The 18,670-nt window shown below is 34.1% G+C and overlaps 3 protein-coding genes across 3 annotated transcripts; all 3 read left to right on the top strand.

Annotated features, from left to right (window-relative positions):
• The first annotated feature begins 1,688 nt into the window (after nucleotides 1–1,688).
• LOC142547121 (damage-control phosphatase At2g17340-like) lies at nucleotides 1,689–5,445 on the top strand. Its single transcript, XM_075655223.1, has 12 exons — nucleotides 1,689–1,921; nucleotides 2,009–2,074; nucleotides 2,193–2,259; nucleotides 2,361–2,429; nucleotides 3,034–3,174; nucleotides 3,867–3,995; nucleotides 4,101–4,187; nucleotides 4,425–4,499; nucleotides 4,580–4,657; nucleotides 4,747–4,824; nucleotides 5,031–5,093; nucleotides 5,171–5,445. The coding sequence occupies exons 1-12, from the start codon at nucleotides 1,761–1,763 to the stop codon at nucleotides 5,249–5,251; spliced, it is 1,095 nt and encodes a 364-aa protein (XP_075511338.1). The 5' UTR covers nucleotides 1,689–1,760; the 3' UTR covers nucleotides 5,252–5,445.
• Nucleotides 5,446–6,108: 663 nt separating this feature from the next.
• On the top strand, nucleotides 6,109–6,932 carry LOC142544880 (uncharacterized). Its single transcript, XM_075651906.1, has one exon. It carries the CDS (start codon nucleotides 6,203–6,205, stop codon nucleotides 6,632–6,634), a length of 432 nt encoding a protein of 143 aa, XP_075508021.1. The 5' UTR covers nucleotides 6,109–6,202; the 3' UTR covers nucleotides 6,635–6,932.
• Nucleotides 6,933–9,847: 2,915 nt separating this feature from the next.
• LOC142544879 (tetraketide alpha-pyrone reductase 1-like) lies at nucleotides 9,848–11,547 on the top strand. The gene is made up of 6 exons (XM_075651905.1): nucleotides 9,848–10,125; nucleotides 10,225–10,394; nucleotides 10,471–10,659; nucleotides 10,755–10,917; nucleotides 11,023–11,215; nucleotides 11,292–11,547. The coding sequence occupies exons 1-6, from the start codon at nucleotides 10,008–10,010 to the stop codon at nucleotides 11,446–11,448; spliced, it is 990 nt and encodes a 329-aa protein (XP_075508020.1). The 5' UTR covers nucleotides 9,848–10,007; the 3' UTR covers nucleotides 11,449–11,547.
• Nucleotides 11,548–18,670: the final 7,123 nt, after the last annotated feature.

Below are 18,670 nucleotides of genomic sequence, written 5' to 3'. Positions count from 1 at the left end.
CCATTCGGGGTGCTCTACCCTTCCTCGCTTGTCCTCAATATGTAATAGGTCATTGAAGTCACCAATTATACACCATGGCAACGTGGATGCATCAGCTATAGTCCTGAGAAGATTCCAAGAGTCTCTTCTTCGATGTCTTTCTGGAAACCCATAAAATCCAGTCAAACGCCATCCCCCTGTAGCTGTATTCACTATTTCCATATCCACATGATTATTTGAGAAAGACATCAGTGAACAGGTAGAGGAGCATCGCCAAAGCACACCAATTCCCCCACTTCTTCCATCTCTATTTACTGCAAAACATCCCTCATAACCAATCTTTATACGGATATCCTCTAACTTTTGGGCATGAACAAGAGTTTCAAAAAGGAAAATGATATCTGGTGTGTGAGTTCTTATTAACTCACGTAGCACAGGAACTGCCCTAGAATTGCCCAATCCTCGGCAGTTCCAACTTAACACGATCATCGTTTGTGGCAGGCCTGGGATCCAGAGCCTGCCAATAATAAGTTTTTTGGATTACTAGCATCGGTTTCCATACTTTGTTGGGCCTCACTTCTTTGCATATACCCATGTCCATATTGTTTTGTGACTCAATGATATGGTCAATCTCACGCCTTCTTTTTCGCTCCTCAATTATCTCCACGATACCATCTTCTTAGCCATATATTATACTTTGATTTGAATCTCCTATAAGATTGTCCTGGAAATCCTCCTTGTTATTTGCCCTGATTGTTCGGTGATTTAAATTCCCACTCGCCGCTCTTTGTGCATTTGAAGATTCAAGAAGATTTGTTTCCAAATTTACGTTATCCTTCGAACTGCATCGATTCTCATGGCCCGAACTTAATCCAGAAATATTGTTGTTTGTTTCGGCAGTGTAAACATCATCTCGAAGCCATCGACTCCCTTCTGTATTTGTGTTTTTCCTTGTCGGTGCACGAAGCCATATTCCCCATTCTTTTTTTATATCAGCTTCAGGGATGGTGAAAAGCTTTTCACAGAAACGATCCATATGGCCAAGTAAACCACAAATGAAGCAGAATTGTGGCAGTCGTTCATACTTAAAATTTACAATCACCCAATCGACATGGTTGACTCGTCTCACAGATAAAGATTCGTGAGACTGCCTCAGAAGAGACCCACTCGTTTAAGTTTTGTCAAAAATAATTAATTTTTATAAGATATTTAATACCCAACTATAGAAGGATTCAAATGAGTAGATAATATGGTATAAATAAGTGTCTTCTGGCTTATGAATGATTGTTGTAAATTTTCTAATTATTTGGAATATAATTCTTAAAAAATATTAAAAAAAAGAGGAGTTTATTTTCATCTAAGATATATGAAAATAACTAGATAAGAGAAATATTTTATAAATATAAAAATGTATAATATTTCAAAAAATTAAATTATTTAAGCATACAAATAAACTATTTCCTTTGAAAACAAAAAAAAAATATTTAGAATATTTCCAAACTCAGAACATGACCTAATTCAATATTGGTAATTTCGATGTTATATGAGGGCACTGTACATGATTTTAATGAACAAATTCACGTGATTTTAAAAAAATCAATAGACCCTGTAAATGTGTGGCTAAATTTTTATTCTTGATTATATAAACGAACCTTCAATATTGGAGACAATAATGGCAATAATGGGCAATTAGGTTAATAATTTAATATTTCTCAGTGAATTATGGTACCTTCAAATCAAACTACATGTTCTAATCAATCGGGATTGCTCTAGAATTCGGCATGGAGAAATCGGGGGAAATGGTGGCGCTGCCCGTGTTGTTGGAGCAAAATTACAGATCATGCACCATTCCTTACAGATTCCCTTCCGACAATCCTAAGAAGACCACCCCCACCGAGCTCTCTTGGATCAATCTCTTCGCCAATTCCATCCCCTCTTTCCGGTATCAACTTTCCCTTTTTCTTTTCGACTATTAATTTGTCATATCTGTTTCTCATGATCATGTTTGTGATTATGAATGACTTTGCAGGAATCGCGCTCAGAGTGACGATTCGGTGCCCGATGCACCCGCCAAAGCTGAAAAGTTCGCTCAAAGGTGATGTATGACTTTGTGTATTAAGTTCAACTACTGACATACGAGATTAGCTGTGCTCGATTGATTGCATTTATTTTGTTTAGATTTTCTTGACTACTTGTGTGTCCACCCCCTCTAGATACAAGGAAATACTTGAGGACTTGAAGAAAGATCCCGAAAGTCATGGTGGCCCGCCTGATTGCATTGTATGCCGATCCCTCTCGTAAAATTGAGCTATTCTGTTAAGTTTTCGAGTTATATATTTTTGTATATTTGATCTGTTTTATTCACAAGGAATTGTTATCAGCTTCTTTGCCAGCTTCGTGAGCTAGTCCTTAGAGAAGTGGGATTCAGAGATATATTCAAGAAGGTCAAGGTCGGGAATTTTCTCACACGTTCGTTTCAGTCAATACCAACACCAGCTTCATTCCTTTAGACCTTGAGATTTTGAGTTTGATGCTGCTAATAAACTTAGTAGGGATTGAGAAAAGCAATTTTGTCAATGAGGGACATATTCACTTTGGTTGTGTTTGGATGGAAGTATTTGAAATTGATTGATTCAAATGAAATTTAAATCCTCTCCCTACTTATTCATGTACAATTATACTAATCATAATGAATTTCAAATCTTTGTAACATTACAATTATATGAAATCCATTGTGATTTGTATAATTATAGTGTCAATAAGTAGAAGATGTATTTGAGTTTTTAAATTTGAAACCGTGGATTGCAAATGATTCAACCTGTTACCCAAGTCCAACATTTGAATATTACTTCGGACTGGGGTTATCCATTTTTAAAAAAATTACAAGAGTGATCTTTATTAAATATTGACCATTTACATGATAGCACCTATACACAGTGTCAACTTCTCTGGATTTGATGAAGCAATTCTTAGTTGAGCTTCATGTTTGCTTCCTTCTTTGTTTTACTTCTGCTTAACAATGGGTGGAACAAGATCAATTTTTTACATTGATAGGATGAAGAGAATGCCAAGGCGATTACCCTGTTTAAAGATGTTGTTCATCTTAATGATGCCATAGAAGATGAAGCAAAGCGTATTGAGAATTTGATTAGAGGAATCTTTGCTGGTAACATATTTGATCTTGGCTCAGCACAGGTATGTCAGGCTCTCAGCTAGGATTTGTAGGAATTAAGCACCATTTTGTTGGAATATGATGACTTGCATGATTATATGATTGGCTTTTATAGAATAATTTATTTCCTCATTTAGCTTTGCATTTTATGAGAAACAATAGATTCCCCAGTTTTTGAAATTTTTTTGTTGTAGGTCTATCAGATTACAGCCTCTATCTCATGATTGCTGTGGATGGTTGTCACTGATGAAACTGAAAATTTCTAGAGCTTCACTGACATCATCGCTTCACTGACATCATCGATTAATTTTCTCACTGTAATATGAATTTGATGCTGAAAGATTCAAATAAAATTTCATCAACATGTTAAATTTAAACTTTCTACACCGTTCGCCACAATTTGAATTTCCGACTGGGTTGTAGTCCGTGTTTGGAAATCTGATCCGGTGTGTTTTTAATCGTGCTGTCTTTCAGAAATTGTTGAAATTTCTATTTAGTTAGATGCATCCATGCCTGATCAGTTTTCAAGCTTAGAAGCATGCACAATGGTAGCATACTACCATTTAAGTTATATGGTCGGATTAATTCCTCAGCCTGCATTTACTTTATCCTGTTGGAATAATTCCTCAGTCTGCGTTTTAAGTTATCTGGTTGGATTGATTGCTCAACCTCTGAATGCCATTACATAATTTGTCAACTCACTTGAATATTGCAGCTAGCGGAGTTGTTTGCAAAGGATGGCATGTCCTTTCAAGCTAGCTGTCAGAACCTTGTCCCACGACCATGGGTTATTGATGATTTGGACAATTTCATATCAAAATGGGGTCAAAAATCGTGGAAAAAGGTTAGTTTCTGGGATTAATTGACCTATAATGGTTTTTTCTTCCATTGTTTGCTCTCATCCTTTATGCACATTTTACTCTCTCTGACTTGCTTTCCAATTGCACAGGCTGTAATCTTTGTAGATAATTCTGGTGCAGATGTTGTTTTAGGTATATTGCCATTTGCAAGAGAGCTTTTACGACATGGTGTAAAGGTCTGATTTGATATTTTACTACTTGTCGATCAAGTGTTTGGCTTGTTACTAAGAAAGTAAAGTAAAGATTTTATCTTGATTGGAAAGCGATTCCTGGCAATCATATTTTATTCCCTTGCGGTGGTGCAGAAATTAGGCGACTTATGAACCTATATTATATATCCTATATTATGATAGAAGAGACGTGTATATAAATTGTTTTGGCCTTTCAAGCTGGAAAAAATTATTTCTTTGCAGGTTGTATTGGCCGCTAATGACTTGCCTTCTATCAATGACATAACATACACTGAACTGATCGAGGTTTTAGCAAAGGTAGTAGAGTTGTTATAGTATTGGTGCTATAATAGCTTAAAGAGTAGGTTGGGTTTGTCACCAAAAGTTTGTATGCACAGTTGAAGGATGAGAATGGGATGCTTCTGGGAGTTGACACTTCAAATCTTTTCATTGCCAACTCTGGTAATGATTTGCCTGTAAGAAATCCATTTCTTAATCTATTCTAACTTTGTTTCTTGAAATGAGACTTCCGTAGATATTTTAGTATGGTTTGATATTATAACAGGTTATTGATCTTACCAGCGTATCACAAGAACTTTCCTACCTAGCAAGTGATGCAGACCTCGTGATTTTGGAAGGGATGGTAAGTTCTTACCAAGTTATAAATTCAAATTGCTAATTTTTTAAGACATTGTTCTATCCACCTTCTATTAGACTGCGGAAGTGCTTTGGGATGATGAGGTCCGATCAAGTGAAAACTAAAGATGTGTTTCTTTGTTGCTTGGTTAAGTGTTGGTACATGACTAATTTTTCTGAGCCTCACATATTTGTTTTGATATTTTTGGTCAGGGCCGTGGAATAGAGACTAACCTTTATGCACAGTTTAAATGTGATTCCTTGAAAATTGCTATGGTAAGGTTAACTTACTTCGAATATTTACGTCGGTTGCTACTGATGGATATGTATTCATTTCTTGCTCTGCAATCCAGGTGAAGCACCCGGAGGTTGCTGAGTTCCTTGGAGGACGGCTCTATGATTGCGTCATCAAGTTTAATCAGTACTTGGCCTGAAACATATGTATCTAGCATCTGAAATTGCCCAAATTTTATGACAAACAAAATCACGGTCGTCCTACTGTTTTCTGAAGCTTTTTTGGGCTATTGTAACTTGTGGTCCTCGAGTCTAGATGAACCAGTGGCCTGGAGTAACAATATTCTTCAAATGATATTTTTTTTATATGTTTAATCACCTTATTCGGAAAGAATCCAGCAACGTTCCAAACCAACTAGTGTTGCTTTGACAGGGTCATAATCGTGTGTGTGTTTGTGTGTATATATATATGGACAGACATAATTAAAAGTTCAAAGCGCGTAATGTGCCCAAGAGCTCAAGGCCCTAAGCTCTTCGAATTGAGACTCGTTGAGATTTCTGAAATGATATATTTCCTCCATTCCAATTTAACGCAAGTTGATAAGAACAGCTTGATGAATTTTTGGAGTTTATTTTAAATGTTTGTTAAAATATATATTTTTGGTTAAGAAAAATTAATAATATTATATTATATATATCATAAAATCAAGATGTGAAAATTTAGTAACGTAAAAACTTTCGAAGAATTAAGATATTAAGTTGGAGAAAACTAAAATATTGTGTATTATAGTAAACGTATGTTTTTGTGAGACAGTTTCACGATTTTTTATCTGTGAGACGAGTCAATCTTATCGATATTCACAATAAAAAGTAATTTTTTTTCATGGATAATCCAAATAAGAGATCTGTCTCACAAAATATGATCTGTGAGATCGTTTCACGTAAGTTTTTGTCATTGAGCAAGAAATCTGGGAAGGATGTTTAATAATCAGTAAATAAAATAAAATAAAATTAAATTAAAAATGGTTGATAGCTAAAAGGTAAACACATGGTTGGTGTTGTGTGGAATCCAAATAAAACAGGCTGTCTTGTCCCAACTCCTCCAAGCCTCTTGATTCATTCATTCTCTCCTCAGTAACTGTTGGGCTGCAATGATGAGCTGCAGGTCCGTGTTCAAGATGATGCAGCAGGGTTCGCAATCACTCCCAGTCTCGGAGCCAGGCCTGCAGGACCGTCCCGGGATCCGGCGGAGGCTCTTATCCCTCTCCCTCAACCTCAAGATCCAGCCCTCTCCTCCCGCCGCCGCGGCATGGGCATTCCGCCGCTCCAAGTCGCTCTCCTCCTTGGGAGAGAACGCCGGCGACTCCATAAGGAAGTGGTGGGATTGGGGGTGGGGATGGATCCTCTCCAGGAAGCCCGCCTTCGCTGCAGATCTGGAGATGAACGCGGAGGAAACTGCCACCCTCGGGTTTCAAAACAAGGGCAGCTGGCGCCACGTCTTCTTCAAGGTGACCTCTCAACTCCGCCGCAAACTCTCCCGCTCGGACGACGTTGGCCTCCCTCAGACCATGCGCTACAGCTAATCAATCATCCCTTCAAATCATACATATATAATATGCCTGTACATTGTTCACCCAGCCAGAATAATAAATCATTCACAATCCATCTCCAGCTTCCAAGTATGATCGATAGATATCACCGGCGTCTTGTGGGTGTGATTCCACTTATTCTATTGTTGCTTAAAACGAAGATTGTTTTGTGGTAATCTTAGCTAATTTCATGGTGTTCGTATCAATGTACGCAAACGGAGTAGAATACTCAGTTTTTTGGTCGACACATTTGTCGGTGTTCATGTTCTTGATTATTAATTTGTTTGCCTTACTTGGTAGTTGGGTTTCGTTTATTAATTTTTTATTACATCACATGGGTCGGTTTTTTTTTTTATTTTTTCATTCAACTCGGATCGAACCAAGCCCCGGTTATCATAGTTTTTTTTTTTTTTTTTTTTGGGAAGTAATTTTTATCATTAAAAAACACTGTCGGTGTATAACATTCATTGCCATGTCATTCTTCAAATCCACATGAAACCGACACAATAATATATCTATATTTATGTTATATAATAAAAAAAGGTTAAAATATAATTAATCAATAGAAAAACAACACAATGTTTTTCTAAATAAATACCAAAAGAAACATCCAAATTAATTCTATCCACCCAACCATCTGTTTGTTATTTTTAACAAACAGAACACTTTAGTCGTTAGCTAAAAATAACTTGCACCAACTCTTCGCAACATTTTGTAGTTTCCACAAAGTTGTTTCAATAACTAGAACACATTCACTGAGATCAAATAATCTTCATAAATAATCTTCTTGTAATATTCATAAAGACCAAATTTGCATCCACCTTTTAACCATATCCAAAATATTTCCCAGACCAACCTCTCCAAAGAGCAGAGGCACCTTCTTCTCTGCACAGAGTTGTCAGGCCCGACACCTAAAATGCCCAGATGGTAGGGTAGCACACATATTATCATCAATAAAACAAACATCCTTGTTTGCACAATCAAATCAACAAATAAAACTCTGTTAGGAAAATAAATAAAATATATCATTTAAAATCGAAATCTTATTTCCATTCGGTTCTTAACTGGAAGCAGCATCCCTGTAAGCAGTTAAATGTCAAAAAAACCACCTCGACTTCGCCAAGTCACGAAGAAAAACAAAGTGAGTACTAAGAACAGAGGCTCACACAGCCATGGACAAAATTTAAGACGCCTAACATACAGAGAGCAAATTAAAGAATCCAAATCACAAGAGCCAATTACGGGAGTTGAATGGATGAACAATTTTCTGGGCATACCTGCACGTTAACCTTCAAGACATCGAGCGGGGTTATCGCGAGATGGCTGGTCCAGCACTCAGCATACCTCCAGCAACACACAGACCGTAGTACCCCCGCCGTAAACTCCTCGACCCTACGCCTGTTATCCATATTTCCCCAGCGACAGACTCACACGTTTGACGATCGTTCACTCACGCAGAGACCATCTATTTGGGATAGATTACAAGCAAAAAAGACGGCGAATGCCCAAATGGGTGGTGGGTTCCATTAACGTTGTTGAGGTGGCAAAATTTCAAGGGGTTGGACTTGGCTCCCGCAGTCTTCTTGGAAATACATGTCATGCTATCGATTATGTCCACGTTCTTGGAAATACATGTCATGCTATGAAATTTGAGGAGAAAGATAGGTAGCCCATGTTGTGTGCATTTTAGATAACTTTTATCCAAACTGTTTGATCTTTTATTTTGTTTCGTCTTCACTTGACCTACAATGCGACTCTCTTTAAACCACTATATTTTTGCTGGTTGCCATTCTTAATTCAGTATCCTATTTAAAGCTTAATTTTTGTTGTAGGTACGAAGAAGGGTCAAAACAAGTCCCACTGGCGTTTTACAAATCAACTCCAACATCTTTGTTCTTGGAATCTGACTTTCCTGGTTGGATGTTTAAATTTAAATCAATCTGATAAATGATCATGGCCGAGCAATTGGCGTATCTGAAGATCACAGTGGTAAATCTGCAAAACGGCTGCGAACAAATTGATTATACGGCTATGTTTATTGGACAGTGGCAAAGAGAAACTTTGATCTGCCATTTTTCTACCACTGCGTCTTGTGGCACGAAGAGATTCATAGCAGACGATTTTGCCATTTTTAACAGTTCCTTTGTAGCAGAAAGTATCCTTGTGATAGAGAATAGCTTATGTTAAACTGGATAGTGAGATTCATTCTTATTTAACAAGAACCAACTCTGTAACAGTTTTGTCATGTTTCATTAATTTGAGCACATTGATGATCGTCATGCTTTTTGGCTTCTCTGCCTACTTAATACCTGTAAATCAGTTCTTGTAATAATTTAAAATCGATAAAATAATTTAAATCGTAGGAAATAGAATTATTTTTCGATTACCAATTAGGGTGAATGAGAAATTAATTGAATTTAAATTTTATCGAGTGAAAAGATTGAATCGAAAGGATATATAACATTAAAAAAATTTATTGAAATCACACTACCTCACACGACCATTTGGCCGTGTGATTTCGTGAATGTGGCGTCTCTTTGGTCTTGGCCGAATGGCCAAGATGATTTTGGTTCAATTATGAAATGGTGTTGTGAAGTGGTGCATCATTTCATGAAAGCTTTTCATCTATTATAAATAGGACATCCCTCGTTTGTATTCAAAGCACCAATTTCTCTTCTTCTCTTTTCTCTCTAAGTTTAGTTCTTTATGCGAATTTTAAGTATTAGCGCTTAAAGTTCAAATTTTCAAGATATAAAATCTTGAGTTTGAATTTTCTAAGCTTATACGCTTAAATTCGAACTTTGGAATTAAATTCGAGAGTTGTCTTCTAGTTTTGAGTTTTTTAAGCATTTGCACTTAAATCTACGTTTTGCAAGATTTAAACTCTTGGAATTGAATTTTTAAGTTTAACGCTTAGAATTCGTAATTAAAAAGTTTACATACCATATTGATAGCGTTCTAAATTTTTCAAGTTCGTGTGGCTTTAAAATTTGTAGTGCTATTATTTTAAAGTCGTAGTCGTTGTATCTTGGGAAACGAATTGCCAACAACCGTGAACATCGGGGCGGAGCAATATCGTTTTAAGGGAAAAAAGTCAAACTCTTGCCTCGACTATTTTCTCATAGCAATTTGGTTCACCCATTTCTATCTCTTGATTTCCCAAGTCAAAAGAATATCACGCCAACAACTACCACTCTAACATTGTTGCCTTTTATTTTTATATTTGTTAATTAATGAGACACACACATCAGATGACCTACCATCTCTAGTACTTGCATTGCTTTGAAGGGTGTATAAATTTGGTTCCCAAACAGAATTTCATATCATATAACTACAATTTTAATAAAACAAAAGGAGATTGGATCAGATGCCTGAAGTGAAGGGTAAAGTGTGTGTTACTGGTGCAGCTGGGTTTCTAGCCTCATGGTTGATCAAGCGCCTCCTTTTATCTGATTATCATGTCATTGGAACAGTCAGAGATCCAGGTAGAATCAGCTGCAAAATTGAAAGATTAACTTTGCTCCTGTGGTATTTTTTAATTATATTTGCAGTATTTAGTCTGTTTCTTACAATTTCTTAATCAGGAGATGAGAAGAAAGCGGGGCATCTGTGGAAGCTGGATGGAGCAAAAGAAAGGCTTTGCCTGGTGAGAGGAGACCTGATGATAGAAGGCAGCTTTGATGAAGCAATCATGGGCTGTGTTGGAGTGTTTCATACTGCATCACCTGTTTTAGGGCACCCTTCTGATCCAGAGGCATGCTTTATATACCACCTATTTTAATACCCTATATATTCTCCCCTAGACAAACGTTGATTTTGGTTCGTGGCAGGCGGAGATATTGAAACCTGCAATTGATGGCACTCTCAATGTGTTACGCTCGTGCAAAAGAAATCCATCTTTGAGGCGTGTGGTTCTGACCTCATCTTCATCGACAGTGAGGACAAGAGAAGATTTTGACCCAGATGTGCCATTGGATGAGTCATCTTGGAGCTCTGTGGACCTGTGTGAAAAACACAAGGTATTCCAATAAGTAGCAGCCTGGAATATCTTTTATATATGCTTTGTAAGTATATCTGACATGGGCGCCTTTTTTCTTGGGTTTGTTCCTACTAGGTTTGGTATGCAATATCAAAAACTCTGGCGGAGAAAGCTGCCTGGGAATTCTGTGAGAACAATAAAATCAATCTGGTGACTGTTCTGCCTTCGTTTGTGATTGGACCCTGTTTACCCCCAGTTCTTTGTTCTACTTCAGCTGATGTACTTGGCTTGCTCAGAGGTAATACATGATTAAGATTATCATGAGTGGAACAAAACTGACTTCCAACTTCCGAGTAACTGACTTCTAGTTTTTTTGCTCGTCTCCAATAAAAACACACACCAGGGGAATCAGAGAAGTTTCAGTGGTATGGAAGAATGGGATATGTTCACATAGATGACGTTGCGTCGAGCCATATTGTTGTGTTTGAGAATGAGAACGCGAAAGGGCGGTATCTTTGCAGCTCAGCCGTTCTGGACAACAATGAATTGGCTTCAATTCTATCAGCACGCTATCCTGCACTACCCATTCCCAAAAGGTAAGAATCCCCCAGTCACCAACAAATATCATTGAATCCATGTTGAATAAGATGTTGCAGCCTTTTCTTTTTGCAGGTTTGAGAAATTGGACAGACCTTACTATGACTTCAACGTGTCGAAACTGAAGGGTTTAGGAGTGAAGTTCAGATCAATTCAAGAGATGTTTGATGATTGTGTTGAATCATTAATCCAGCAAGGCCATCTAACCTCTGTCTCGACTCATTCATCGTAATCGATACAGCATACCAAAAAATCATAATGAAACAAAAATGAATATTGTGGTTCAAACAATAATGTAATTTTCATTTTCATTTTGATTCTTGATTTGTTGATATATATCCATAAAACAAGCATAAAACATTCAAGGTAGTAGTAATCAGGCCAGTTGGGTTTTAGTAGTAGAATAAGTATCTTGTGATACGATCTCACGAATCTTTATATGTGAGACGGGTCAACTCTACCGATATTTAAAATAAAAAGTAATACTCTTACCATAAAAATAATACATTTTCATCAATGACCCAAATAAGAGATTCGTCTCATAAAATACGACCCGTGAGATCGTCTCACATAAGTTTTTGCTTTAGTGTAGTGACATTAAATTTTAATCACTTTCGATAGGAATTTTATATAACTGAATAAGCCACGTAAAAGGAACTCAAACTGAATATCTTGGGGTCTCAAGGAACGTTGAATTTTAAATTTTGAGCCGATTCGATTTATTTTTTTTTTAAATAATCGAATTAATTCACGATTTAATTCATTTTGTTTTATTCAAACTATTTGACGTCTGAAAACAACTAAAATTGAATTGAATTAAAAATAAATTATGGTAATAATATATATCTTTTACTAATTTTTTGTCCAACTTGATTACGTAATTCTACAAAAATATCTCAAACACCTCCACGAAGGTTACATATTTAAAGGGGCAAATGGTAATGAAAAAACTACATATTTCCTCCTCCTACTCTTACAAACCGCAATTCAGTTTTTTCTCCCACTAAACTCTTTCAACTTCTTTTCCATTTTCCAAATTTTTTAGTCTTTTTTCTTTGTACTAATTTTGAAAATATTAGAGCATTTGCTTAAATTTCAATTAAGTAATTCCAATTTTTTTTAAAAAAATTACAATTTTAGTCCAGTAAGTTGACTTATTTTGAGTTTTAATTTTATAACTTGTCCGAGTTTGATTTTCATATAATAACTTAATTTTTTGTTTTGATATTTTTTTATGCGTGAAACTACTAAGAAAGTGTTTGACAGAACTTATAAGCATTAAAACAACTTATAAACGCTTTTATAATTTGTGTACTAGTTTAAAACTGTTTTTTAAAAAAAAAGTTGGAATACTTTGCCTCTTTTAAAAAGATTGTATTTTAATATTTCACTTATCCTAAATATCTCTATATATTTTCTTATTCATTTTTATCAACCATTCTTAATTTCCATTGTATCACTTTGTTTTTTTTTTTTTAATATCAAATTTAAAACAAAGTTTTGTTCAAATAAAAAAAACAAAATTGTTGAAACTTTATTGAGTAAATTAATAATTATAATTTTAATCAATATTTTACTTACATATATTAAAAATAATATTAAATATTATTTCGAACATTAATTTTTCTAAATATAAATATAAAATAGATTTATTTTTTTAATATTGAAATGATAAAAATATTTTCATGTAACTACTCACATTAACTCATAATATTATATCATTTTTGATAATTTTGAAGTAAAAAGATATTATAATATAAAAAAATTAACATATTTAATTTGTTTAAAATAAGTACATCCAAATACTTTAATAACTTATTTTTAAATAAGATATCATAGTTTATAAACTATTAAAACGACTTAAAAGATGTAAAAATTTATAACTTGTTTTAAATGAGTTTAGTCAAATACCTTTTAAATCTATTAAATATGATTTTTTTACATTGATTTTTTATTAGATGACAATACGGCGATAGTTAAACTCATGTTACTCTAATTAAAATTAATCCGATAAAAAGAAAACCAACTTTGATACTTTAAAAATATTTAGACGTCCCAAATCATTCCAAACTTAACCTATTACCTTAAAACACTCTCTTAAATATTCATTAGGCTTAAAATTTTGTTCTTGACAATTTCCTCGATTCGTTTTTAAACTTAGTAGAAAAACGAGTAGTGGACGTTTCATCATATGATGAACATGTTGAAACAAATGTTAAATATAATGATACCAACTGTATTCTGGAAGCAGTACACTATCATGGATCATACATACATACTTACAGGATTGTGAATTTGAAATGATAGTGTTGTAATGAAAAAATACGAAAGAAAAAATAGACATTTACTGATAAAATTATCAAATTAAATTGCCTCATTTCAGTCTTTTCCTTTAATCCTACAAATTGATTCATGTCATTGACAACAAACATTAAATTCATTTCCATACAAAAATTCTCAACACACACAAACAAATTTGAAGAAAAACTCCAGAATCAAATTAAAGAAAAATAATAACCTGCAATGCGAAGATTTCAACGACACTTTGAGGGGAGAGAAACGTTGATTCCATGTACAATCGCCCAAAATATGATCGAGAACCGTTAGAAGAAAATTGCTAATTTTTGTGGGAATTTTCAACCGGGAGCGAGAAGGAGAGAGTGAAATCGTGTCACATGATTTTGAGAAAGATCCTAATTTAAGCAAACCGGGTAATTTGTGACAGACGGATGGACTCGTCTCACATATTAGGATCAGTGAGACGGTCTCCCATGAGACCTACTCTTTTTATTAATAAACAATGATAAACCAAATACGAGAAAAATTCAATTATTTTTATCCAAGCAACCAAACATGACACCTAATTTATTGGCTACTCTAGCTTTGTATCAATTTTTCAGCTACAATCAATCATCTGTTGAGACATGCTTGCTGAATTTGTCATCCTCGGAGATAAGCAACTCCAAAGAAACCAGCCATCTGGAAGAAACACCCTCCCCATAGCCAAAGCCTTGAAATGATACGACATGTTTTCTCAACCAACATCAATTCAAAGAAAGACGGTGGAGGGGATTAAGCTTTATCTTAAGCTTTATCTTACTCTTCCGAGTTTCGGCAACGAAACAACTAATTTTATTCGAGACCTAAATACTTGAGGAATGACAAACATAAATAAATCTAGCGGCTGTAAAAGTATATATAAAGGGCACATTCATTATATTTCTAGCATAAAAGGCATTGCATAATACAACATAACGTCAATAAAAATATATGTTGCCTATAAAGTGAAGTGCTGTGTGTGAGCGGTTGTATTCAAATGATATCAACCAACCAATACACAAATTCGGAACTATATCGTGGATCTCTAGTGTTAGCCCTGCTTACCGGCTAAATCATCAAAAGCATAGGCATAGTCTCACAAGTGCAATCCTTAGTAAATCACCATTTTTCTCTGTCAGTCAAAAACATCTTCAAATCAGGGCTATTTTATTGCTAAATAACAGACTAGATGATAAAATGAAATAGTAAGAATTCAGTGTACCAAAGTTGTAGCTTGGATCATTCTAAATCATATCAAATTCATGTTGTTAGGCATGAATCATACATATATCATGATTTAATGAATAAATAGAAACTATTATATTTTAAAACTTTAAACCTTGTAGACATACATTTACGTTACTTATATTTTTATTTTTAGAAGTCATAATTCGACTGCATATTTTAGTTTGAATGCTAGAAAAACTATGTTTGGTTAGTGTAAATTCAATACAAATCATCTACGTACAATTGTATGTAGTATTATTAAATTAAGGACAGCCTATTATTGAAAGATATGGAGTCTTAGATATTAATTGATACTTTGTAAAGCAAATGAATTAGAAATAATATTTTAGGATTTGTTAGCTAATGCTTATAACCTTGGTTTATAGATTTTGATATTTCTCAAGATTCCTGATTTAGTATTCACCTTTAAGCTAAAGACCTCAGGTGCGTACACTCCTATTTCGACATTATTTCGCAAAAGCTCCACAATAATGAATTTGGATACATGTCGTTGTTATCGATGCTTTATTGTTCATTTTGGATTTTGTATTTGGTTATGTTATGATGATATTCTGGATGATATGTCTGTCGTGTGAGCCACCTCTTGGTTCCTGCAGGTCAAAGTGCTGCATGTGGGATACATGTGAGTCACCTCTTGTTTCTCTATGGTCAAAGTGATGCATGATGAGGTCCAATTGTGGATGTTGTTCTGTTCTGTCTGTTATGTGAGCCATCTCTTGGTTCTTGCGGGTCAAAGTGCTGCATGTGGGGAAGCTTGTGAGCCACCTCTTGTTTCCCTATGGTCAAAGTGCTGCATGATAGAAAATTCTTATCTGGGTTCTGTCATTCTTTTATTATCTCATTATGTCATTTTACTTACATGTGTATTTATTATTTATTTTTGTGAAAGCTTTTGTCGTTATCCTTGAGATCGAATTAGTGACTGGATGCGGGAATGTATTGAATAATTTTGATTTCAGGTAATAATCTAGCTGAGAAAGATGAATACGTAGAATATGTTGAAGAGATCATTGAGGATGATGATGACATGGAAGATGTTTTTTAGACTTTGGAGACTTGAATTCTTTTATTTGAGTTCTGTTAGGATTTGTGGATTATTTCATTTCATATACCTTGGCTAGTTTTTGAAAGACTAATTTATTTACTCATTGGTATTATTAGGAGATTGACTCACTGTTTTCTTTTAATAAATAAATTATGATTTTTTTAACACTAGGTCTTATGTTGATTATATGGGTTATCGGTACTCTAAATAAGTCTTGACCTCTACAAATAGTGCGTGGATTTGGGTGTACGAAATCCGGGTCTTACATATTTGCTGAACTCACATCCAGTCTTGGATATGGTGTCTTTCAAACCCAATAAGGAGGCCTCCGGCGGGACGGGGAAGGCCTTCTGCAGCTGTGGTGCAGGGTGTGCCTGTCCAACGTGCACAGCTACTGCTTAGCTAGCTAGTGAGACCGTTTCACACAAATTTTTGTCATGACGTATTGAATCGTTATTGCCGCAGTCGAGATATGATATAGAAAATCTCAAGTCGAGATATATATGATATAGAAAATCTCAGACATTTCGTATAATTTTGGTACAATTTAGTTATATATTTCGATATGTAAATATGATATCGGTATAATTTTTTTTAAAAAAATCATGCGATATGATATATATCATATATAATATAAAGGAGAAGTCATGATAATATGACATAAGTTAAGATTGTAAATATTGTTAATTTTGTTGTTTTGGCTTTATTGGCGAAATAATTTTATTATCAAAAGTTTATTATAAATTCAATATAAAAACACAAAATTTTTCAAAATAATAAGTAAATTCGATTATTTTACTGTATTATATAACTGTGTACTAATAAAACCAAGTTAATCTATTACATATACACGTGGGTTAATCCTGGATTTGATACAAAAACATTAAATGGATGTCTTTATTATCAATGTTTTAACTTTATTTTTATTGTTTAATATGTATATGTGTAATTCAATTCTTCAGTTCGATTTCATTTTAGTTTGATTTATTTGGGGGGAAAAAAATTTCAGTTCGGCTTTGTTATAGTTTGGTTAATTCAATTTGATTTTGATATATATTAGAACATTTTGTTATATTTTGATTATATTTGTTTTAATTTAATTATAATAATTTTAAATATTTTAAAAATATCCAAATTCAATTTTTTCTTCTTTTTTTCCCCAAATAAACTAAACTAAAACGTGCACCTATAATTTTAAAAAAAATAACTATAAAAAACAAACATTTGAGGAAATTAAAATATGGGTTAATTGGATATGGGAAAACATTTTTTTCAACTCTATTCTCGTTTTTTTTTAAATATTTATTATACCTTTCCTAAACTTAGAAACTTGAAATTCATAGTTCATATATCCAATAACCATTTTGAGTCGGTAAATCCGTGCTTTAATAACTATATGTGTGGGTACATTTGAATGTTTTATATCAACACATTCGTACTACAAAATAATTTTTTTTTCTTCTAATATCCAAATTCTAGTTCTGTAATAAAAAAAAAAATCATCAATGCATATTCAATTTGTGTTATTTGCTATTCAAAATGAGTACATTTATTTTTGACTATATGTACCTATATCGACTAAAAAACGTGACATTTTATTTCGAAACGAAAATTATTGTTATATATCTAATTTAATTTAGTTAGCACTTTAAATTTGTATCTGTGTTATAATTTCAATGATATGTAATTATATCTCTTATTTTTATTTTCATGTTTATAAATCAAAGTTATTTATACTTGACACTCAAAATCATAAATTCATGTCACAGTAATTTATATATATAAAACTTATTCCTTAATATATTCCGACATTCCCTCATGTCTTAATAATTTTCTTTTTCTTATAATCCCCCATAATGTTGTGTTCACATGTTAGAATTGGTAAATTTGTTGGTAGATATAATTTAACTTTAGTTTGTTTTAACTAAGAGTATCATGATATTAATAGGGATGATAATTCTATTTAAAATTAAATGTAGATTAAAAAATAATGTACCGAATGCTTATGAAAAATATAAACAACTCTTCTATCCGGAAATCCATCTTCGCGCCCAAGCGATAAGATTCTACCGCTTGGGCACCAGCTTTTCTGCCCCGTTCCATTCTTTCTCGTGTAGCTTGTGTATTTCTCTCCCGATTTCAGCTCTCCGGCCGTTTCACCTATAAATTCATCAAGTACGAGTGAGACACGATCATATGTATATGTTAATTCTAAAATGAACAAAATATATATGAAATGCACGCACACACAATGCAAACAATGTCTACTCACTACTCCTAGACATCAAACATGATAACATTAATAACTTTCCCGACATATGATATTTCTGGCTAATATGCTCATATATTTTAAACATGTGTTATAAACCTTATAATATATCCAAAAACTATTTGTAAGGCTATTGGATCGTATCTTTGTCTGTTGCAGCCATTTGGGATGCTTGCTTTGTCGTCCGATCCTCGCACTGTAGGCTACTACGGAAGTGCTTAGCAACTCGCCAAGCCTTATAAAACAACTAAAATGCCTAGAATGGACTAGAATTTGAGATGAAACTTATACTTGGTCGACCTTGATGTGTGTCATTTTTACGTATCACTATGACAGTTTAGAGGTACGTTAGTACCGAGTGAGATATCCATCTGAGTATGAATTCTTATGTGTTACATTTACTAATCATATGATACATGTTGTAAGGCCCATTGACCTACCCCATTTAGGTCATGCAATCACAAAACTCATGATAACCAATGGAGCCCCTCACAAAACTCTCCAATCCTGGCAGTGGAGTACATGCCTCATCAGGTCTCGAACCCAAGACTTATGTTCAGGTCATAATTACAT

Source organism: Primulina tabacum, chromosome 5 (assembly GCF_025594145.1).
Source record: "Primulina tabacum isolate GXHZ01 chromosome 5, ASM2559414v2, whole genome shotgun sequence".
Lineage (NCBI taxonomy): Eukaryota > Viridiplantae > Streptophyta > Magnoliopsida > Lamiales > Gesneriaceae > Primulina > Primulina tabacum.
The sequence above is the reverse complement of the archived record's forward strand: the minus strand, read 5'-3'. Positions and strand labels throughout refer to the sequence as shown.